General features: G+C 37.5%; 1 protein-coding gene across 4 annotated transcripts in view; it reads left to right on the forward strand.

The window, feature by feature from the left end:
• The window catches only part of Tafa2 (TAFA chemokine like family member 2), a 450,421-nt gene that overhangs the window by 414,450 nt on the left and 11,309 nt on the right, over positions 1-24,662 (forward strand). For all 4 annotated transcript variants that reach the window (XR_013106405.1, XM_076920380.1, XM_076920379.1 and 1 more), the window contains exons 3-4: positions 1,478-1,630; positions 2,814-2,938. Coding sequence is in view for 3 of the 4 variants with exons in the window: in XM_076920380.1 (XP_076776495.1) it covers positions 1,478-1,630; positions 2,814-2,938 (278 nt within the window). In the remaining variant the exon portion in view is untranslated. The remainder of the gene's footprint in view (positions 1-1,477; positions 1,631-2,813; positions 2,939-24,662) is intronic.

The following is a 24,662-nucleotide window of genomic DNA, read 5'->3' on the forward strand; positions in this document are numbered from 1 at the left end:
TTTGAGGGAAGTTAAGAGCAAGTGACTCATGCTTAAGTAAGAGAGTACTTTATAGAACAGAAGAGGGTGCATTCAAAAATCTGTGTCTTATTTATTTTAGCTTCTATTTAGATACATGCAGTTGAATCAAACATAGAGAGCATCTCCCATTGGTAAGTATAGTGACACAAATATTTGTCGTATTGGAGATCGCACCTGCTTCTTGACTGTTCTGATCAGTGCCTGTGAAAGGTGCATATCCCCTCAATTTCTCATAGAGGGCTAAGAACTTACACCTATAAGATTTTCTCCTTTAGAAAAGCTTAAGCAAGCTACCTAACCTGAGTTTCTGCCAACTCCTTTGTTCATTTCTCACAGGCAAGTTAATATAAATGCATGATGAGCTGATCTTATTCACGGAAAGAGGAAGCTCAGAGTATTTACAGCATTAAGAGGAAGTTCAGAGTGTTTACAGCACTAAACTATGTGAGCTTTCCAACTCAGCTATTTACATTTCGATTTCAGTGTTACATTAAAGTTTCCTGAAAGCATACTCTTTCAGTGGATACATGCTTAATTTTTAAAGGAGATGAGACTTGGTGGTTTATTGTTCCAAAGAAAGGACAACATGCTGAAGAGAAAATGTGGGGAGAAAGCAGTCCTGATGTAGACAAACTAGAGTCTTTTCAAAGCATGTCATGAGATTCAGAGTTTTCAATCATCCCCAAAGCTCTGTCGGTCATCTTACTTGGAGGTTAGAAAAATGGTTATAGGAGCCTGGCAGCTTATGAGACTGGCTTTTCTAGTGGCTGGCTTCCAAATGTAATCCATCCACATTCTGCCTGTGGTTACTGCCATGTGGTGGCAGTTGTCTCCTTAGGCGAAACTGAAAGAGGGGTGATTGTGGGTTCTGACATTGTCTGGAACGTGTAGGGAAACAGTGGCACTTTCAAACTCCCCCAATTAGTTTATTTCTAGGGAAACCGGGCAGAAAATTCTGAGAATGCAGTGTTCACACAATGTAACTGCATCTCAAGAGGGTGTCACCTCCCAAGGCCTCACTCTGTCCCCTGAAAAGGCTCACAATTGTTACATCACACTGCTGGGAGTATGCAATGGGCTTTAACAAGCCTGCTGCAGAGTACCACGTCCAGGGGTTTATGTTCTTGTGACTAACACATTGAACAGAAAAGTGTGAAATACACAAATAAATATGTTTTTATGGCAAGACAGAGTGCCTCTGTATTTGAGACTATATAACAGCTCATTATAGTCCAGTCATTGATTGCTCCTGCTTTGCCAAGCCTTTACTGATGGAAATGGTCTCAGCACATTTAGAAAAGAAATCAAATCTGCATTATGGAGTCGACATCTTTGTATTTCTAGTTCTATGCATGGCAGATCCATTATACAGCTACATTTGATGTGTTTTTAATTAAAACCAGGAAGTGTCCAAAGCTTCTCAATGTTGTTCCATCTCTTGTTTCTGTTTGCACAGCTCACCATGTTAGAACTGGGACTTGTGAGGTGGTGGCGCTGCACAGATGCTGTAATAAGAACAAGATAGAAGAACGGTCCCAAACGGTCAAGTGCTCCTGCTTCCCTGGGCAGGTGGCAGGCACTACACGAGCTGCTCCATCTTGTGTGGATGGTGCGACCTCTTCCATTGCTCCTTGAAATAACATGGTTGAAATTGGAACCCCACTATAATGCTGTCTACTGGAGTCACTCTGAGGGGAAAACACTGTAAATCACATGGCAGAAAGGAAGTTATTTGGGGGTATTTTTTTGTGATGTGAAAACCTCGAGCAAGAGTGAATCACAACTAGCATAGTTCTGCTACAAAAGCATTATAACGAGGTTCCAGCCAGTCAATAATATTGTTGCCATGAAATGTAGATTTGCTGGTAGATAGGAGATTCATAAATTACTTTGGAAAAGCAAGATGGCTAAGGATGGTGAAGTAATGTATGTTCAAAAAACTGAGCAGAGTTTAAGAATAAGAGAAAAAAGTAAACACCATGTACTTGGATGATTGGCTGAAGATAAAATTCACATAAGATGACTTCAATGGAGATGGATGTAAATATTGGTTTCTTTTTTGACTATTCATATTATTATAATCTACTATAAGTCTTTGTATGAGGCTATTAATTGTTGCATAGTAAACAGTAATTTGTCATGTAGCTTATTTTTTGTAAAGAAATTACTGTTAATAATAAAAAAAGAGAAAAACATATTATGTCTACTAACACTCTCCTGATTTTTAGCTTACTCATGGGGAGCATTTTATTGACTTTAAAATATTGATTCATCCAGGCATGGGTATAGTTTATTATGTATTTATATAAATCAGTGCAAGGTCTCTCAATATATCAGTCAGATGAAGTTTCTGTTTTTACTTGAAACATTCTTCAACATTGTGAGTGCAGTTATTACTTTCTGTTGAAAATCTAGAGATTTATTAATATTTTATATATAATATACTCCCAATATATCCCATGTCAGTTTTTCTTATTGTGGTAAAATAGTCTGGTATGGTGACATATGCCTTTCATCCTGGGGAGTCAGAGGCAGGTGGATCACTGTAAGTTTGAGGCCAGCCTGGTCTACAGAGTGTGTTCCAGGATAGCCAGGACAGCACAGAGAAACTCTATATCAAAATAGGATATAATATATCTTTTGAAACACACACACACTCACTCACTCACTCACAGTCATACACATGTATATGAAACAATACTTGAAAATACAATGCATATTAGTTAGGTCAGTGATGTTGCCCCGTGAATCCCAAATAGAGATACTGAGTTATTTTTTCTCTCTCCTCATAGCATCCATAGTGGAACAAAAATGGTGGTGTCATATGCAGCCATGTCTGGAGGGAGAGGAATGTAAAGTTCTTCCAGATCGCAAAGGATGGAGCTGTTCCTCTGGAAACAAAGTAAAAACAACCAGGGTAAGTGGGCGCCGGCATAGGAGGGAAAAACCTGAATTAATGGGCAATGGGATATGTGCTACAGTAACTTAAGTGGTGTTTGAGGAATGAGAGAGCATAGCTTTTTATAATGTGAATTGTCCATTTATTCCTTTATTCATAGCACATTTTTTATTTCAGAATTTCATCTTCCATCAACATCATCCACCTCCATGTTTTCTGATTAATGAAATATTTTTCCTCATAAGATATTGCCAATGGCATGAATACCTCCTAACCCCATGATCCGTTCTGAATGGAAGACAACTGGCCATAATCCCTGTTGTTCAGTTGGGTAGTTATGGGAATACATTCTGGCAAAGACTGATTAGTTTATACATGGCTTCATATCTATTTATAACTTGGGTTCCTTCTGTTTTGGGAAAGCAATTGTTCTGACCTTCCTATGTTTTGGATCATTAAATAATTTTCTAAGGGTTAAGGGTTACAGGTTATGGGTTAAAGATTAAAAGTTGTAATTACTTTCCATTAGGGAAATGGAAAGGCAATTCAGAATCTCAGGATTACAAAATGATGCTCAGGACAGGGGTCCATTTCTGTTCTCAAGAACTTTTCTGGAAGTTGAGAGAGGAAGGAAAAGTCCTTTAATTTTTAATTCCCAATTGACAACATGAATTTTCTAGTCTAGAAGAATTGTGATTCCTTTTAAAATATAAAAATATTAATTTAAATACAATTATTTAAATTATTATATACTTACAAATACATAAGTAAGAATTATATATAATTGTAAATAATTAAATTTAGAATTTCATACCTTTCCTTTTGCTTTGAAGGAAAGTTGGTTAAAGTTGGATAATTGAATTATAAAACAAAATAGTTGTATAAGGATGTTTTATAGAGTGACACCAAACTAGATAATATTTAATTGACATGAAAAAATTTTTAAATTTTCTGTGTATCTTCAAGTGATTATTTTACTGATGTCATCCCAACACATTCGAGTCTGTCAAGTAATAAGAATGCATTGACAGTAGACACAAATGTGGCCATGTTTTGAATAGTGCAGATAAAACCATACTTCATTGTTTTGCCAAATATTCTTGACTCATCTGTTGGTTGGATTTTGGCAAGTATTTCCAAAATTATACCGAGTAAGTATATGATCAGTTAATTAGAACAATTATATTATTCTATGTGCTTGCAAAATTTCTAATTCATTCTGCTTTGTTTAAAAACCTTTTTTTTCTGATATAAATTTTTGTAAGGTATTTATTAACATGAACTTACTTTCCTCTCATACTATTTGTATTAAAAATAAGAATTGTGAGAATTTACTAAAGATTTGAAATTCTAAAATACATCTACAAAGTAAATAAGTAAAAAAGGTTCACTCTCTATAGCCACTGCATGTTTTCATCACTTCAGTAGACAAGGGGAAGCTGACATTTATGGGACCCATAAACATATGCTGCACACTGAACAAGGTGCTTTAAATACATTATCTAATTTACTCCGCTTAATAGCCCCATAAAGATGATATTTTAATCTCCATTTTACCGGTGAGTAAACCAATACTTTTGCAAAGTTAAGTAACTTCACAAGGTCATAACAGTAATTAATTGCGGGAATATGACTCAGCCACACAGCTCAGTTCTCAAAATTGATCCCTTAATCTGTACCCCTAACTTAACATTAACATACAATTTAATATATTTGTCAGCTATAATGATAAAATGTTCCTATAGTTCTTTTCATAGGAGGTAGACCTTTAAGAATATATTTAACTTTCTGGATCATTGAAATAAAAAGGTCAAGACAATGCTGTTGGAATTCTCAAAAATTATTTTCCAGTGGTGCCCTCTCCTTCCCAGTTGGCCATATTCTCAATAATCTAAAATTAAAGTTGAGCTTCACCTTCACAAAAATTTCCCCAATGTATAGAAATAAAATGTATGAAAGACTAATTAGTCCTGGGTAGGAAAACCCCATCTAGACCCCTATAGGTTACAACATTTTCAGATTTTCTTTCATTTTCTTCACTAAGAGCAGCTGGTAATGAAGGACCTTATAGAACATGTTACCCAACATTGTCCTGGGATTTAAAAACAACAACAACAACAAACAACAACAACAAACAAACAACAACAACAACAACAAAAACTGTGACCAGGCAGGAAGTTCTTCCAATATGAGTTCCCTGGTAGCGTTCATGGTGTTCAGAGTTGATAGTGACAGTTGTGGCTTTATGCAGTTGGGAGCAGAAATGAAAACCCCTCAAGTGTTCACGGTACTGAAGCTGGACTTGAGTTCCTTTTCCCATTTTATCAGATCTAAGTCTCTCTTTCTCCCTCTCTCTTAACCCTCCCCTCCTTTTCTATGTCTCCCTCTGTGTCCTTCATCTTTCTGGAGGCATACTATCAAATTGCCTCCCCTGCTGTCAGACAAAAGTCCGTGTTCCCCTTTCCTCAACTCAACTGTCACCCAGACTGCTTTGCCTCCTCTGTGCCTCACCTGTTACCATGGCTTTGCTGCCTCTATTCTTACCAGTTCAACCTTTACTTCTGAAAGCAGACAAGAAAAGACTACTTAAGGAAAGCCTCCTCATATTTAGTATGATATTACACCAGGGCAACACGCTCAGGGCATTGTGTCCCAGCCAGTGCCCTGAGCGGAAAAAAAAAAAAAAAAAAAAACTTGTAAAACATGGACATACTTAGATATTCTTCAATAAACTGAATGCTATGACAGTGTACTTGGATGGTCAAATTTGCACAAATAGGAATGTTGAGTCGAATGTTGCTCTAGTGCCATAAAACGCCAAAGATTCCAATGTCATAAGCTCTGTGTTTTCCACTGAAATAATTTTTAAAAAGGGAAGGCAAGCAGAAACATCCTTTAAATTGGTTAGAGCACAAAATTATGGCACAGAGAGAATGCTCAACAGAGGTGATTTCTACAGTCATAAGCATAAGCAAATATATTAGTAAGAAGCTTAAGTAATTATTGTATTCATTGCTATTGTCTTAGGATTTTATTTCTGTGAACAGACACTTTATACAATGCAACTCTTATAAAGGACAACATTTAATTGGGGCTGGCTTTCAGGTTCAGTGATTCAGTCCATTATCATTAAGGTGGGAGCATGGCAGCATCCAGGCAGGCGTGGTTCAGGAGAAGCTAAGAGTTCTACATCTTCATCTGAAGGCTGCTAGAAGACTGGCCTCCACGTGGTTAGGAGGAGGGTCTTAAAGCCCATACCCTCAGTGACACACTTCCTCTAACAGGGCCATACCTACTCCAACAGGGCCACACCTCCTAATAGTGCCACTCCCCGAGCCAAAGGTATTCAAACCACCACAGCTATCACTGTCCACTTAACCAGTCTTGAGTAAGACAGCTAGGGCTGTCTGAGTTTGATGAAAACCATTATTTCTAATTCTGCAGGTCCTGGACACAAAAAGATGCCTAGAAGAGAGGCTAAAAAAGGTTACGGAGTAGCTTGGGAGCTGCTATCAGCCCAGAGGCTATTTCTGTTTCTGAGGCAATGTGTGATGGTCATATGGGATTTTTAACACTAACACATGGCTGGAGATATGATTAAAATTTCCGTAATGTACATACTCCCTTAAAGTTGCCCATATCCAATCTGGAATGCTCAGGTACCTCTCACAGTGGAAGGAAAGCAATCAGCCAACACCAGCAGTGATGCATGCAAGGCCTCAGCAGGGGAGATGGTATCTTCCAGAACTTACTAGAAATCGGGGCTGGGTGAGTTCATTTGAGTAATGAGTAACTTCATTGCCCTTCCCACAAACGTGAATCGTACTCTGCCTCTGCCTTCATACTCCATTCAGAGAGCTCGGCTGCTGCTGTCATTCTGACCTATTTTCTTTCTCAGAAAGGAGGGGAAGCAGCCAGATAGCCATTTAGGCAACAGCACATTTTTGTACTCAAACCCATTTAGTCTGAAGAGCATAGAAGACACAACATCTGTTTCCACACTCCCCGCCACCCCCATGCTGAAGAAGAAAAATTTAGGAGAGCCCATGGCACACACAACCTTCTCCTGAATTACCTTTAAGTTAAAAAGAAAGGAAAAATCATAAGGTCCCTTTTATTCTTTTATTTTAAACTCACTTTCAAAGATAAATAGTGAGAAACTTTTTTAGAGTCATTAATAAAAGGATAGTCTCTCCAGTGTAAAGGAACACATAATTATATGCTAATTATACAATACAAAATAGCAGGGAGAAGGGGCTATAGAGCTTGTGAGATATGAGAAAATATCGCTAACACTGTTGGGATCATCAGTAAGAAAAACAGACTATGCTTCGTTTCTTTTTAATGTTTTGATGTTATTTCTCTGTGGCAGAGCCGAGGAACTCATGAAGGCTTTAGAATTTTCTTTTCTTATCTGTCGGTATGAACATCACATTCCAGAACACAGGGGTCAATAGCTCTTAGGTCTGACTTCCTGGGGAAAACATGACAAAATACTTACTTTAAAAGTGACTTTGTATTGTCATGACATATATTATCTTTGAGAGTTATTTATCCAAGATCCTCCTACTTCTCCTATATATAAAATGGATTCTTGGGGCAAAATTCTTAGCTGGTTGGGATGCCTTTATCCTTATCCACATACTTAATATACCTTAATTAGATAGGAATTATGTAATTTGTAATATACCTTGAAACAAAATAGATTTTTGGTTTTTGGTGGGTTTGTGTCTGTGTGTGTATGTGTGTGTGTGTGTTTCGAGACAGAGTTTCTCTGTGTAGCCCTGGCTGTCCTGGAAGTCACTCTGTAGGCCAGGCTGGCCTCGAACTCAGAAATCTGCCTGCCTCTGCCTCCCAAGTGCTGGGATTAAAGGCATGCACCACCACTTCCTGGCCAAAATAGATTTTTAAACGGGTGATACAGTGAAGTTCTTAACAGATTGTAAGAATTCCTGAGCCCATTATATGGTAACCGTACTCGTAACCTAAACACAAAAGCATATAAATCATTGATACAGCAGTTACTGTGTACTGTATTCAACACAGTCAACCACACTGGACAATATGGGTAACACAGAGATGTATAAAATATTCTGCCTCCAAGAAACATATGCACCTGAGATAAGGAAATAAAGACTGTAGCCTTGTGAGTTTCTTTATCTCTATGCAGCATCCAGCAAGGGACACCAGGATCAATGGCAAAAAAGTATCCAGACGAATGCTGTGGAAATAATAGACGTGCCATGCCCTTGCTTTAGCTCCATCACCTACAAAGGCATGAAGATGTCAAACTAGGTTCAGCTTCTAGGTCTCTAGCTGTGTATACCAAGGGCATTTCTCACTTCCTTCACAGCTAAATTGGTAAGACATTAATAAGTGGATCACTTCAGATGGCAGATAAGGCTGGGTTTTACAAGGGAGAAAGGAAATAGCTTCTTGTGAATTTTGCTGACCAAAGCCTCAAGCTGCCTCCTCTGGACAAAGCTGGGTTTTACATCAAAGCTGAGTGTTATAGATCTAAGCAGAACAAACTTGCTGTTCCAGACTCAATGCAAAGGGAGGGCATAGCATGGGGATACACTTTTACTTCATTACAATAAGGTGGCATAGTTCATATACCGTCTTCCATGCCTTTGCCTGATGCTCACTTTGCCTGGAGAATGTAAGTACATTTAGAGTATGGTAATTCTTTCTTGATGTGCTCACTCTTATCCAGCATATCCCCATCCATTTGTCTTCATCTTACAACCAGTCAGGGCTACCGTTGCACTGTATTCCACAGCACAAAGCCAAATGACCTTTAGGGCTGTGGCTTATAAATTATATTACAGCACCTACAGTAAGAAATATATCTTATCTTGTGACCCATTATACACCACACACACACATACACACACACACACATACACACACACACACACACACACATAATACGCACATACACACACATACACACATGCATACATACATACATACATATATACATGCATACACAGACACACATACACACACTTGTATGTTCCATACTGCAGTTAAAGTTATACTTTGATATTTTTGTTGTCTTCTTATCTTACAATCGTTATCTTTCTTTTTCCTTCCCACTTATTTTTCTTCTTTCCCATCCTTTTTTCCAGTATCAGCCTCATGGTATCTTCATTCTATCACTTGCTGATTAGTTGCGTTCTGCATCTCAGGAACTACCATGTTGATATCTGATTGCTCTCCATGCCCTGCTCCATTGAACTAGTGGAGATACAAACTCCTTAACAAAGTTTTCAAATCAACTCAGTTCTCATGTTTTAATATTAGTTTTCAATATATTTTTGGGTAAACATTTCATTTACTTTTGAGATATAGATCTCAGGGACATGAATCATATGCTAAATAAGATTAATTCAAAGATACCTTATTGTTTACTGTTTTAAGTTGCTCTTCTAAGTTCTAGGTGAAAGTACCAAAGAAATGAAACCACAGAAATAAGAAATTCTGCTCTCAGGGCCTGAACTAGGTCACATTTGTTTATTGTTGCTGGCATAGTAAGTTAGAGAAAGTTTAAATGACTTAATACAATGCCTGTTAGTCATTATAGGTCAAGGCCACAACAGTATCTGTTATCTGGGTTTTGTGGAGTAGAATCGAACATCGAGCATCATGTTTTTACCACAAGGCTGTGGTTATTCGTGGTGAGCCTAGGGAGAATCTACTCTTAAGATCATTCATGTTAGCATATTCTGGTATGATAGAGCTGCTGGATCTAGGCTTCCCAGAGCTTCTGTCACCTCTGTTAGGATGATGGCTTTTTCCAATCTCAGTGTCTCCCAGTCTGAGAGATTAGCTGCATAGTCAAGCCTCCTCAGGTCTGCACCTCTCAGTACCCTCCCTAGTCTCAGCACTTCCTCTGGTGTCCTCCTTTGCTGTGTCTCCAACTAGCTTCTCTGCCTGCTGTCAAGTGCTTTTAAGGGATGAGAAAGTTACAACACGAGGAAATTCCCTGAGGGTCAGCTAATCAGCAAACACAGTTATATCTGCAAAGCACTTTCACCACAGGACTTAAATTACTGCTTCTTTAAGGAAACAAAGGATATGAAAGACAATACATCTGGGTGACAAAGATAGACCAGATCCTGTTATATGGGATACAACAAAAATAAAAAATTAGTAAAATATATAGCACATTAGATGATGTGTTAGGTCATTTTGGGAAAAAAAGGATGCTGTCTTAGTTAGGGTTTTACTGCTGTGAACAGACACCATGACCAAGGCAACTCTTATAAGGATGACATTTAATTGGGGCTGGATGACAGGTTCAGAGGTTCAGTCCAATATCACCAAGTCAGGAACATGGCAGTGTCCAGGCAGGCATAGGGTTAGAACAAGTTCTACCTCTTGTTCTGAAGGCAGCTAGCAGAAGACTGGCTTCTAGGCAGCTAGGAAGAGGGTATTAAAGCCCACACCCACAGTGACACATCTACCCCAACAAGGCCACACCTCCTGATATTGCCACACCTTGGGCCAAGCCTATTCAAACCACCACAGATGGGACATGAAACATGCTGAGGAAATTTGCATAGTTGGTTGAGGTTTTGAAAGTGTTATGCAAGACTCACATGGCCATTTGGAGAATAAACTTTCCAAGCAGATGGAAGAAGTTAAGGTCCCTGAGATGATAGCCTTCTTAGGAAAACTACACCAAGGAATAACAATGATGTCTGTATCTGCAATGGAGCAAGTGGTAGAATTTAAGGCCAGAAAGCCTTCTTAGGTGTGTCACATCTGACACAATCTTTTGTAAGAAACATACAGAGAGTGGGAGTTCTCATTAGATGACATGGAAAAAAAATTGTGGAGATATTTTTTAATCTGTTTTTCTTTAATGCTCAGTAACTCTAGCCCATTTAACATAATGGGAACTCCAGTATAACATCTTGTATTTGATATTTCTTAAGAACAGATGAACATTTTTATATTATAGTGAGGAAGGCAGACACTGAGTGAAATTCCTGTCAGAGAAGCTAAAATCTCAAATGACGAGGCAATTAGAAGCAAAACACTTAAGGAACTCAGTAATTGTGGTAATAATATTGGGTTTTTAATAAGGCGGTTCAGACAGAAATGGAATAACACACTTACAATTTTCACATCAATTAGATACTGAGTTCAAGGCAGGTAGGAACCCAGCTAGGTGCCCAGGATGCAGCATTAGCCAAAGGTAACATTTTAAATCTGGTGTTTTAAATTAGGGAGCTGCTTACTTCATTAACGATAATTTAATAGGAGTAAGAGCGTCCTCCTTGGCATTTGTTTAGAGAGTTATTGGAAATTAATGCAGAAATTTCAAGTCATAGATCACCAGAGCTGTGTTTCTCAAGCTTGGCCTATATATTTACAATTAAAATGAGCAATGGGCACAGATGAGCCCTCTGAAACTCCTGGAAGATGAAGATGGCTCCATACTGCTATAGCCATGTAGATATCTGTAAATGTTACTCCAAAGCATGTGCTGATGAGCTTACAGTTAATTGTGAGTAATCACATACTATAAGATAACACTGATTAGGTACCGTAGTACATTCCTCAACCATGAAGAATATCTTAATACTCAACATCCTATAATGTCCTTGATGTCTTACAAGATATTCCTCAACTATGAGGAATATCATAGACTATGAAGTATGCTCTGTGAATTAGATGGAGAGGAGCACAGTTCTGTGTCTTACATTAAGGACAAAGGCTGAAGTTATGTCATGTTCATTAAAGATATTATAGATTTCATATATGTTGAAAGTTAAGTATACTTAGCAAAACTATCTGTTTTTGTTTATGTGGATTTACCTAAGGAATGAAGAATCAGCCTTCAAGGAACTTAAGAAGTAGAAGGGTGAGAAAGGGAGCCAATTTCTTCACTAGTGTAGACACGTGTTCTGTCTCTAGTATACTCCAGTAAATAATCCCCACCATACAGGCAACCACCACTCATGACTTACAAAACAAACAAACAAGCAAACAAAACCAAGAAGATATAAAACTTTCAAGTTGGAAAAATTGTTAGCAAAAGTTCTGTGTATGGGAAGGTGGATAAGAGGACACTGGAGCATGTATGTGTCCAAAATATTTTATGTATGTATGTATGTATGTATGTATGTATGTATGTATGTATGTATGTAATTAGGGAAGCATAAATTAATTAAAAGGAAAGGATTAGGTGGTGATGCTCAAGAAACCCCTATTTGGGGCTCTCTGGCCTTTTTCTATATTGGGTGACAAACTTTCTACTTTAAAATGTACGCCTTTACCCATTCTTGAGCTACCAAAGCCCCTTCCCTCACAACCTTTACATATGGCACAGGCAGTGTAATGCCTCACAGAATAAGTTCCTGGGTCGTTTTAATTTCTTACTTTGTTGGAAAGGTTAAAAAGACTCAGTGTACTTTTCCAAGAAGCTCAGAGAGCTTTGGAGATGATGACCAGGTGGTGTATAAAGCACAGCTGGGTCCCAAATACCTCACCTCTAGAAAGGCAGACAATCTACAACTTGTCAAATCTTCCAGGAGCTTCAGAACAACTCTCAACTCTGGAGTTGGTCTAAGCCGTGTCCTATAGGACGAGAGGAACTAAGTTTTCTCTTAGAATGATCACACCTCAGCCAGCTATACCCAATAGAATTCCAGATCCCAAGTTTAGTGGGTTACAAAAAAGATTTATGTATTGGATTTGTGGAGATTAACCCCGGAGAATAGAAACACAAGAATAACATGTCTTCAATTATTGGAAGATATAGCAAGGAAAAGAAAAACATATTTGTGCCGTTATAAGAAATACAGCCAAGACCACAGCAAAACATACTCAATGTTAGCTTTCAATGAGTGGCCTGCTTTGGGAAATAAGAAATTCCTCAGTTTGGAATGTGATCAATTTATAACTTGAATGATAAGCAAAAATTCAGAGTTGACTAGATCAACAGTCATAAAGACAAGAAACAGTTTATGAAAAGGCCTGAAGGAATAGATCAAGTCTTCGTCATGAGTTTGAAACTCGTTCCCAGGGTGAGGTAACACGTGTGAAAGAAAGTAGGTGCAGAGTGGGACTTCCTGGTAGCAGAGTGGTAGGAACCTGTATTGGTGCTATGAGACATTTAAATTTCCATGTGAAAGATTTTGATTTTTTTCTCTAGACATGGATGAACTATGAAAGAATCTTATACAATCAGGATAGGAGAAAGGTCTGATTTATAGTTAAGTGTACTCAACTATGAAGGATCAGAGGAAGGCACAGAATTATGGGTTTGAAGTTAGTAAGAAAAGTAGTAATATTGTGGGTGTAGAGAGACGACAAGTAGAATCATCAGCATTTGGTAATAACATGAATATAAGAAGTAGTAAAAGAAAAATTCCAGACTCAAAGACTTACCTTTTGGTGATTATTTTGGTGATAGTCATTGACAGAGACTCAAAGTAGGGAAATCTAGCAGATGTTGTGATTTGTAGACCAAGAGACAAAAGCAGACTTCAGAGAATAATTATTCATCATTATTCCATGGACCACAATGAAATGATTCATTAGTAAAAGCTGTCTCAAGAGGAATGTTTAAATCAAGACTCCTGAAGACATTTAGCAGGTGGTGTGGAATAAGGGAGTAACTGTGACATCATTCAAGGAAACTATTTACAATTTTGTTTCTTTAGCGTCTAGTAAGTAAACTAAGTGTTATTCTGTGCTGTGAATATTAAACTGCAATTTCTTTTGTACCTTTGCTCTTGGTATTATATTTCCACGGCCTCCGAGTCAAACAAATAGATTTCCAAATTAAACTAGTTTCATGTTTATGAACTATTTGTATAGAAAAATAAACAGCAAGCTGAAAACTATAATCTGAAATATACCTTTAAGCTATATTTAAAATTTCTACCACCATTATATGTGTATATTTTATACATTATATATGTGAGGTACAGAGAGAAAGGGTAAAAAAAGGGGGAGGAGAGAAGATAAAGGAGAGATATTATATGTATAGTAATATGACAAATTGTGACCACAGTAAGAACTCTTGAAAAAAGAAAATCTTATCAATGCATAAGAACATTGAATCTTATGCACATCTCTCCCTGTCCATATTTTAAACTCATGCAGAAGTTAAATCTTGAAATAATATTTAATACAGGAAAATCTGATATTTGGTAAAATTTGATCTATAGTTGAAAATTCAAGTTTTTAGATTGAATAAAAAAGTCAGAATTGTTATAGTTTATAGGAAGCTATGGAAAGAGATTTGTTGTAATGGGTAGCATTTAACATTTTAGAGATACGGTTGACTTCCCTGATGACATGTCTTTCACTCATGGTGTTCAGTTGCTTTTAGTAAGCATTGATGTTGACTTGCCGCAATGTGTGAGGAGATTAGCCCAAACTCAACAAAGGTTTGTTTTGCCAGGCACCTGCTTGCTTTTAACATTTTACCTCTGCATCTGTGGCCAAGTCTTCTCTGGTGGCAAACACATTATATTTTTACTGTCATTTCCATTCTCTCCCTCATCCTGTTCATAGAAAACTGAAATCTATTTGGGAGGATGTGTGTGTGTATGTGTATGTATGTATGTATGCATCTGTGTGTGCATGTGTGTATGTGTGCATACTCACAAGATAGAGAGATAGAGAAAGAGACGGACAAAGAGAAAGAGAGGCAGACAGACAGATATACAGACAGACAGAGTCAGGGGGAAAAGAAGAGACTCATTTTTCAAAGGATGCTTGCAAATTATTGGTTGTAATCTCTGCTTTCCTGCTTCAATTTTCTTCTTTAAAGCATTCTGGACTTGAGAAAACGGGTTATGGGAGAACTGGTTTCATCAGGATGTTTGTGGGAGTTGGTTTGCTCAGCCTGCTTCTAGGACTCATATGGTGTAGTCCTTTTCTGTCTTGAAAGAAATAAAATTGAGTATTTTCAAAAGACACTGCCTAACAATCAGGGAAATCTGCACAGGTATTATGATTAGAAATCTCAATTTCTCAGCTTCAATTACAACCTATGATCAATTTTTGTGATTACTAAATGTATAATTAGACAGTCAAGCCTCCTTTGTGATTAAAAATTTTTTTAGATGAACTTGTTAAAAGCAGAGCTTGCATGTATAATACTCATGTGGACCATCCTTAGGGTTTCTTAGATGTGGTATAAGGAAGTGTGCTTGTGAATAAAGTTAAATAAAAGTTATTAATAATAACTTTAATGTATTCACTTTTTAACTATGTTCATGGTCTAAGGAGATCCTATTCAGTGAGAGAGATGGTACCACATTACCATTTCATACAATAGTTAGAGCTAAATATCGATAATATGATAAAATCTGTTTTCACAGGTCAGGGGATTATCTTCATCAGCAATAGTATAACACCAAGGGGTCATCCTTCCCGAACATACAAACAATATAGAGAAAATGCTACACGGTCAAGTGTGCCCAGTGATTGCTCCATTTCCGTTTCACTGGGCATGGCCACTGGAAGTTGGCACTGCTATAACATTATCCCCCTATTTCTTTTGCACAGTGGTTCTCTCAGCCTTATTTCAACAAGTGTCCTTCCAATTTGCCTCAGAATAAATGCTTACATCATATGTGTGGCTCTTCCAGGGTATTGCTGTTTGAACCTTTCTATGGAGATATTGGGATATTATTGAATAAACCCTGTGTTTATTCAGGGTTAAGTATATGCTACTCATGAGGAGTCTTATGGACATGCTCTGTTTTTCATTCACTCTTCTGTGACTGTTCATCTTCTGCTTTGGAATAGAACTATTCGATTATTCAGGGAAGCTATTCAACTTACCTCACTTAGTATAGCAGATAAAGGGGAAAGCCATATCCAAACCCACAGAGAATAAATTAGTCCCTGTTTACACATGTACACATCAGTTTGTTTTCCTCAGCTTTTCCAAGAGGGATGAACATATTGAAGGGACATCTCTTGTAGATCTCATGCTAAAGAATCTCAAGAGCTGTTGTGGTTGAGGCTTAGTCATAAGAAGGCTTTGTTTTTATCATTTGCATAAAAAGTGAAAATGCACGCTCAGAAACACCTGTATTATGGGTAATGAGAAGTTAACTCGGCTGGTCCATAGTCACAGTAACCAAATATTTAATCACACGGTACATGTTTCTTGTGTATTTTGAATGAGGTTTGAAGTGGTGAGGTTTGCATAAAGCACATTACTCACGTTAGTGTGAATTGGCCTCCTCCAATCATACATAAATATCAGACATAAAATATCTTCAATGGGCCTCCTCCAACTACAGATAAATAATCTTTATAATAGTATTAAAAATGAGCAGAGCCGAGGTGGCACTAAGTTGTGGTACTGGCAATAATGTTAACTGTGAAACATCTTGACATGGTGAACTGTTACAATGTAAGTATCTTGACCATAATATTTTTCTAAAAGGATGACAACCACCATGAGTATTTTAAAATGCTAGTAACTTGATGTTCTTGTAGTTTGTAGGAATGCTTAAACAGATCTTATGTTTCTGTGCATAAACTTCCATATATAGTTAGAAGAGTCAACAATTCACATAGATGCATAGAAGTTATGAAAATTTTAGTTAGAAACTGGAAAAAGAGGTGGTAGCAATTTTCAGAGGGTTTCTGTGAAGATTTGTCAGCTTTTGTGGGGGAAATAAGAACACCCATGAATATCCCATCGATTGTACCCATTCTTTTGGAGTCATTCTAACTATATTAAAAGCAAGAATAAAGTCATATCTGATAAAGCAAGATATTCTTGTGTCAGTCATAAGCATGAGAGGCTACTCATGTACTAGTATTAAAAATCTATGAAAATTCCAAATACACTATAAACAGGTGATATTTTTCTATTTAGTTTTAACTGCCAATTATTATTTTTTTACAGAGTTTGATTTTTATTTTTTTTACTAAGTATATAATCAGTGATTATAATAATGACTCCATTGTAGATACTGATATAATTCTTTTGGATTGGAATTTCTGTAAACTTTAGGATTTTCTAATGAGGTTTCTGTGTGTTGCTTCACATTTGGACTTCTTGCACATCTGTGAGATGGGACAGTTATATAAACACGACATGTAGCTCTTAGGTGTTTAAGACATTGAACAAAATCCATGAATTTCTTAAAATGATTCCTGGCCATTTGTTAGGGCTTCCTCGACTCCTTAGGGAGGTTCATAGATCAAACAGGTTGCCCATAGGTTAACAAAACAAAATAGGCCACTTTCCCAATAAATAAAGTATGAACATTATTATTCAACAATAGTAAATCTTGTTAAATATAACAGCTGTAGAAATTTCTAAGGATGTCCTTCAATACAACCTCATAGTTGAACAAGGCCCCTAAAAGAAGGCACTGATTCACTGGCAATTGTACTCAGTCCCATTTGTAATAGCCACAAAAATATCATCAAGGGTAAGTGAGGTGTCTCAGCAGGGAAAGGCCCTTGTTACCAAGCCTGATAGCCAAAGTTTGATCCTTACACGGTGAAAAGAAATCTGAATACTGCAAGTTGTTGTCTGGCCTTCACATACATGCTATAGAACTCATGTGTATGTGTGTGTGTGTGTGTGTGTGTGTGTGTGTGTGTGTGTGTGTGTATGTGTGTATGTATGAGTACACATGTGTGTGACTGCACCTGTGTGTACATGTATATATGTATGCACCTGTGTGTGTGCACATGGGTGTGTCTGCACCTGTGTGTATGTATGCATGTGTGTATGCACATGTTTGTGTGTATGTGCACCTGGTGTGTGTATGTGCATGTGTTTGTGTGTGTGGGCACTTATGTGTATATGTGGTATATGTGTGTCTGTGTGTCTGTATGTGTGCACCTATGTGTATGTTTGTGTGCTCATTGCCCCAACACAAATAGATAGTTAGATAGTTAGATAGATAGATAGATAGATAGATAGATAGATAGATAGATAGATAGATACTTAGGTGGAAAGGACAGAAAGATAGATAGACAGATAGAATAAACAAATGTTATCAAGATATTGGTTGATTATTGTTTTTAACTCACCAAAGAGCTGGAGTTGCAGAGTTTTAATGGCTACATAATCTGGGACATTCTCTCCACTAGTGTGGGTGAGGTCAAACCTATTATGCTGTTCAATTGTAAGAATCATCTTCCCAAAAGCATGGTTTTGGAGCATAAACATTGCTGTGTCCTTTTTAGTCACCAGGATTGTTTTTCTAGTCACAACTTTGAGGCAATCAAGAAGGAAGGACTTATTTTTTTTTTCCTACAAGGTACAAGTGTGAACCTTTATAAGGATTTTTTAGTATAATTCTAAGGTAGACTTGAAAAAGTATCTCTTTAATAATTAACCTATTTTAATAGGGGGCAGAGTATACTATATCTGTGTGCTGGGATTTTTGTATATTTGCTTTTTATTTAAATAATATTTGTGTGTGTATGTGCATGTGTGTTGTGTGTGTGCATGTGTGTTGTGTGTGAAGGTGTGTGTGCACATATGCATGCATGTGCACGTGCATGTGCATGTATGTGTGTGCACATGCTTGTGAGTGTACATGTGTGTGTGCATGCATGTGTGTGTGCCTGTGTGTTGTGTGTGTGTGCCTGTGCATGCATGCATGTGTGTGAGTGTGTATGTGTGTGTGTATGTAAGTGTTGCTTTGCCTGAGGCAGTGTGAGATGAGGCTAGCCTGGAATGGTTACTGCATTGGGAAAAGCTTGTTTCCTTGAATGCTGAGCAACCCTGGCTCATTTTGCTGTTAGTAATACAATGTTAATGTTCTCACTAAATCACAAAAACGCTGAGTAGAAACTGATGCAGAAAGTGCTTATAGATATTCAGCAATTAGCCGAGGCTAATAATTCCTATTTATGGAATAACAAATAAAACCTAAGTGATTTAAAAAAAAAACAGCACATTTCAACTGAAATGTGTGGCAATACATGAGTTTTTGCTTTTAAGTGGTTAAAAAAGTGCATTAGAAATGGTGTGAATAGTATAGCCACTTCCTTGTTTTCTGTGACTCTAATATAATCTTTGAAATAAAATGTAGTATTGTCCCATGTTTTACACCAGAAATAAAATGATAATAATAGAATTTTAAATGCCAACAACACACCTATGTTTAACGCCTCATTAGATTTTCAGATTTTCCATTTTTATATTTTATAGCAACACAAAAATGGAAGTAATCCCAAAGAGGTAGATTTTATTGTTTTTGAAAATATTTATTTCAAAGTCAGACTTGAAAATATTTGAATGACTACATTAACTTCTTACTGGGAGCATAATTGCATTTATTTTTCTTGGCAGTGTGATAAGATATGGATTAGTTTCATCTATGGGTAAGAAGATAGGGTTTGTGTATATAGAAATACACAGATAATAAATCTCAAAGTGAAGGTGATCTTATGGGTAGATGTTCTCACCCTGCACTCTTCATCACTCTTTGTCATTCTCTCCTGTATCCTGCCTGCTGACAGCCAGTCTCCATCACTGTTGGAGACAATTGTCACCAGCAGATGGACATTCAGGCAGACATTACATTTCAACCAATTTGAATGAATTCCATGGTAAAGAAAGGAAATAGAAAAAAATAATGAAGTTGGAATCTACAAGTAATTATCTTTCAAAAAATTATTAATTGGTTATTTTATTTATTTACATTTCAAATGTCTCCCTTCCTAGTCTCCCTTCTACAACCCCCCATTCTATTCCCCCCCTTTGCCTCTAAGAGGGTGTTCCTGCACCCACCTACCCACTCCAGCCTCACCCCTCTAGCATCCCCCTATGCTGGGGCAACAAGCCTCCACAGGACCAAGAGCCTTTCTTCCTACTGATGCCAACCAGATAAAGCAGTCCTCTGCTACATATGTAGCTGGAGCCATAGCCCATCCACGTGTACCGTTTTGTTGCTGGTTTAGTCCCTGGGAGCTCTGGTAACCTTCATTTTAGGAAAAATTATGAAAATTCCATTCTAACACAAACTTTAAAATATATGATTGGAAAATTGTAAAACCTAGCTGAGAATCTTAAGGGTGTGTTAGATGATATTAAATTCCAATATCACTGGGCTTTAAAATTGGTCTTGGTTTTTGTAAGATGGCTTTTTGACCACCTTATTGTAGTAAGTCATCTACCTTGAAGGTAATAGAGTGTGCCATCAGTTTAATGTGGCCCTTAGAATGACCCTGGACTCTAGTACAAGCTGATAACATTACAGTCAGCCTCACACACACCCTCTCTATGTCTCATCTTTATGACTGAAATGTTGGAGAACACATCACAGCACTGTAACCAGGAATAGTTGCTCAATGGTAATTTTAAACATTTGCTATAAGTGCTTAATGTGATTTAGTGCTTTTCAAAAATATTTTGTGTCTTTAAGAATACTCCCACCAGAATCACCAGAATCCTTATGCTTATATCTTCAAGACATCAGTGTCCAAGAGTTATTTACTAAAACTCAAATTTCTATAAAAAGGATAGTTACTTGGTTCAGGTGATGAGAGAAATCCCTCTAGGATATACATGAGTTCAGAAGCAGGTATAAAGTAGGGCCACCTCAGGAAAACTAGAAAATACGGTTGCCCTAGCTGTCTGTAACAGTTAACTTACAGCAGGGCACTAGATAAATGTAGTTGTAACTTGGTGCTACTGTGAAAATGGGTGAGTGCCAAAGAAAAAGTTGAAGTACTTCAGAATTCTTGATGACTTACCAACACTAAACTTCTCAAAGAAGTTAGACTGCCATAATTTGCCTTTCTTACTTGAGTAATGGTTAAATAAAATCTTCAAAGTATCTCAACACACCTTTTTAAAAAAGTTAAAACATGTACAAATTGTTATGTGTTCTGACATCAGAAGTCCAATGAGAAGGGGGAAAAGTAGAGCATGTAGAGAAGTGTGAAGTTTTAGAAAGAGTAGTCTAATTCTATTCTAACCCAAGGAGGTAAGTGTCAACACCAGGAAGTCTTAGAGATTGAAGGTATATGAGTTTTCCAGCAGACCCCAGAAGACTCTCATAAAAGACAACAGTCACCAAGCAGCTAACCATATCAAGCCCATCTTATTTCTGATAAGATACCCCCAGTGCAGATAGCCCTGTGAATACATTTTATTTTTGACTGGATACCCCTGTTGCTCACTTTAAGAAGGAAAGGGAGGTGGAACAGTATTCCCAGAGTACTGTCTGAATCACCCTAACACCTAAAACTGGACTGAGGGTTACAAGGATTGATGAAATGTCATTGAGAAAGGCAAATGTACTTCCTCTCTGGAGGGAAATTACAGGCCTAGTCTCACAATAATTTTCCAACTTTGCAAATATGAAACAGCATACAGTTAGAAAAATAAAACCCTAAACCAGGCACACAAGAGGACAAATAGTTTGGGCAACAACAACAATAGCAACAACCACCACAACAACCAAAAATAGTCTACAACACTGAAGTGAAACCACTACTGTCAGAACTATAGGAAAGGCATAAAGGACCATGTGATCACTTAACCAACTAGATGTAATAGACTCATAAAAAGTACAAAAATAGGGGGAGGCAGTGGAGGGCGAAACCTAGCCAGGCATGTACACTTTAGCCTCTGCACTTGGGAGGTAGAGGCAGATGGATCTCTGTGAGTTCCAAGCCAGAGTGAACTATACTGTGAGCGCCAGGCCAGCCAGGTTATAATAATTAAAGAAATAAAGATCATGGATTTGAGTTTGCAAGAAAGGGAACATGGGAAGGATTGGAGGGAGGAAAGAAAAGTAGGAAATGGTATAACCATAGTGTAATTTTGGAGAAAAAAAATTCCTTTTCTAAAGTCAGCCTTCATATTTTAGGGGGGAAAGTTGGGGAAGAGGTATCAGGTATCCTGAGTAGTAAATATCGATAAGACTTTCCTTCCTTCTCTCCCTCCCCCTCCCACTCCACCTCTCCCTCTCCCCCTCCCCCTCTTCCCCTCCCCCTCCCCCTCCCCCTCCCCCTCCCCCTCCCCCTCTCCCTCTCCCTCTCTTCCTCCTCCCATTCCTCTGTCCCTCCCCTCTCTATGTGAATGTGTTTATATGAACCATATTATATGGGTGGAGGAGGGACTGACTCAGTAATTTTATCATTTCTTTGATGTGTTCCACTATAGGAAACTTGATGCTACCTCAGTGGTGCCACCGTGCTGGTCAAGAGAGCTTATGATTCCTAGGTATAGGGTAATTGCCACCTGAAAATATTCCAGGCGAAAACCTCCCTGACAGTGTTAGGCAGCAGTATGGAAATCATTCAAGAGAGAAGTGAATTTTTAAAAGTAGGATAATTCATAACTGAAACATTAACTGCGATGACTGTGCCAGTACAAACCTTGACGTAGCCATTTGGACGTTTTCCACATCCCAAGCGGCTAGTCAGTACCAATTAAAGCATCACAGATTGCTATTATCTTCTTGCATTATTATTTTCATGAATTAATTTTGTCTTAAAAATCAGACCTTTTTCCAAATGAGAATACATTTAAATATCCGAGGTACAAAAGTGAAGTTGAATGTCAGGACCCATAGATATCTATAATTTCAAATTCTAAAAATACAGAACCATGGGAATAATGCTAGAAAAATTAATAGCTGAGAAAGTGGCCTATGGGGTCACCTGATCATGCCTCTAGGTGTTTATAGAGAATCCAAATAATAATTATATTTTATTATGAAGCTGCTTATGCTTATCACTTATATACATATATATGTATATATACATATATATTCATTCATTAGTTTTTTCATTCATTACTCCATATGCATATCCATCCATTGTTTTAATCTTTTCATTTGATAAATATCAGAGATCATTTAAGTGCCAGGAGTACTGCTTAGTCATGAAGAACAAAGTATATGTTAATATTCTTGCTTTACCATAGATCATAGCTCATAAATCACTTTAATGTAATGAATTATGCCTTAAGTGTAGATATGTTCCCAAATATATGGATCATAAAGCTATCCCCTACCCTTTGGACTTTAAATCATGCACAGCACTAAATGTGCACAGAGACTGGGAGCCATGGATGGGGACAAGAGCTTAACGGAGTCTTAAATGTGTGTCTCCAGAGCCTTAGTGAAGACGGGCAGATGAAACTGGTGGGTTGGTCTCCTTCTGGACGATTTTATGTTTCATAGACTCAGGTTTCTTTCTGTAGCATGACACCATTGTAGATGTCAGGCGATGGTAGCAAAGAGGATACAGAAGGGGCAAGACTGGTGAGGGAGTGATTTCCATCATACAAATCAGATGGAGCACAGTCCTAGCTTATGAAAGGGATGGTGGGAAAGGGACTGGGAACAGATTCAGAGGATGGGTAGAAGCAGAAAGGGAGAAAATGTATGGACAATAGTTATGTGGTTAATGGAGAATTAAAGACTATTTTATACAAAAACATGGTTTTGAACAATGTAAGACACATGGGGCATTGGGAGGACATGAAGAGTGCATATACCCTGCTCGTGGCTAGGTGAAACTTTCCACCATTGCCTCAAGTTTCATTCTTTGCTGTCTGTCACTGGCATCTATTGTATGTAATGGCACTACCCATTGTCTGGTAACCTTGGACCTGGTATGCCTGGATACAGTCACATATTCTTGATGGGTAATCAGTACACACAAGTTCTGCCCTACCCTACACATTACCTTAATATTACCTTTTCTAGTTTGATAAGGAGAGGTCTAAGGTAGCAATAATAGCAAAAGAAATGCTTTTTTTGTTCAATAACTCTAAACTTAAATTGTAAACTATCTTTAATCTCTATTATATCTTTTTTTTTTTTCTACAATGAATTTTAACTCGTCTGTCCTCTCAGATTCATGAAGGCAATGTTAACATTTGATTCATTCTATCACAACCCCTCTGGTTTCTGATGCCAATGACTAGCTTCATCTTTGTATTGTTTATTATAAATAACATTACAATGTATATCTTCTCAAATTATTATGCAAATTGCACATATACAATATTTTACTACATATTATACACATATATTATATATAATCATATATACGTGTATACACACATACACACACACATATATATATATATTATTTGAGGAAGAATGCATAAACTATCATAATTACTGCTGAAAATGTCATGGGTATTGTACAGACCATTAATGGGTATCATAGGATTTATAGGAAGCTAAGAGCTGGGAAGCTGGCTTGAAAGGCAAGTGTCCATGACTACAGAAACTTAAACATTGGTTAAAGGGCTTGATCTGTTTTACCTGCCCTAAAGTGTGAATGATTTGAGTTTATGCATCACGAAGCTCTAAATTACTGCAGGCATGGATGTTCAGATGAGCCCATGAATGGTTATGACTGCAAATATGAACTCTTAGGATTCCAACCGAGTATTACCACATAATGTTTCTATGATTCTTTGACACTTTAATGTTAAAGTACTTATCTGTTGAGTTCTTTGTTCCTTCTTGCTTGAATTCAACATAACTGTCTTTCTTTGGTTTGTTGTAGACAGTCTCCCAAACTATGCACAAGAAAAATTTACAGTCCCTATTGAAAATTGCTTGTAAAAGCTGTTTAAGTTAGCCCACTTATTGTGTGTGTTGCTCTGAAACTCACCACACTAAGCATTTATAATCCTCTAAGAGCAACAGAGAAATGCTCCCACTGTGAGCTTTGTTGGAAGTAAAGGGCGTTGTTGTCTTGTTGTCCCTTTATGCTTGTTAAAATGTTCCCTTTTTCTCCGGCTTTT

This window comes from Arvicanthis niloticus, chromosome 22, assembly GCF_011762505.2.
Source record: "Arvicanthis niloticus isolate mArvNil1 chromosome 22, mArvNil1.pat.X, whole genome shotgun sequence".
Lineage (NCBI taxonomy): Eukaryota > Metazoa > Chordata > Mammalia > Rodentia > Muridae > Arvicanthis > Arvicanthis niloticus.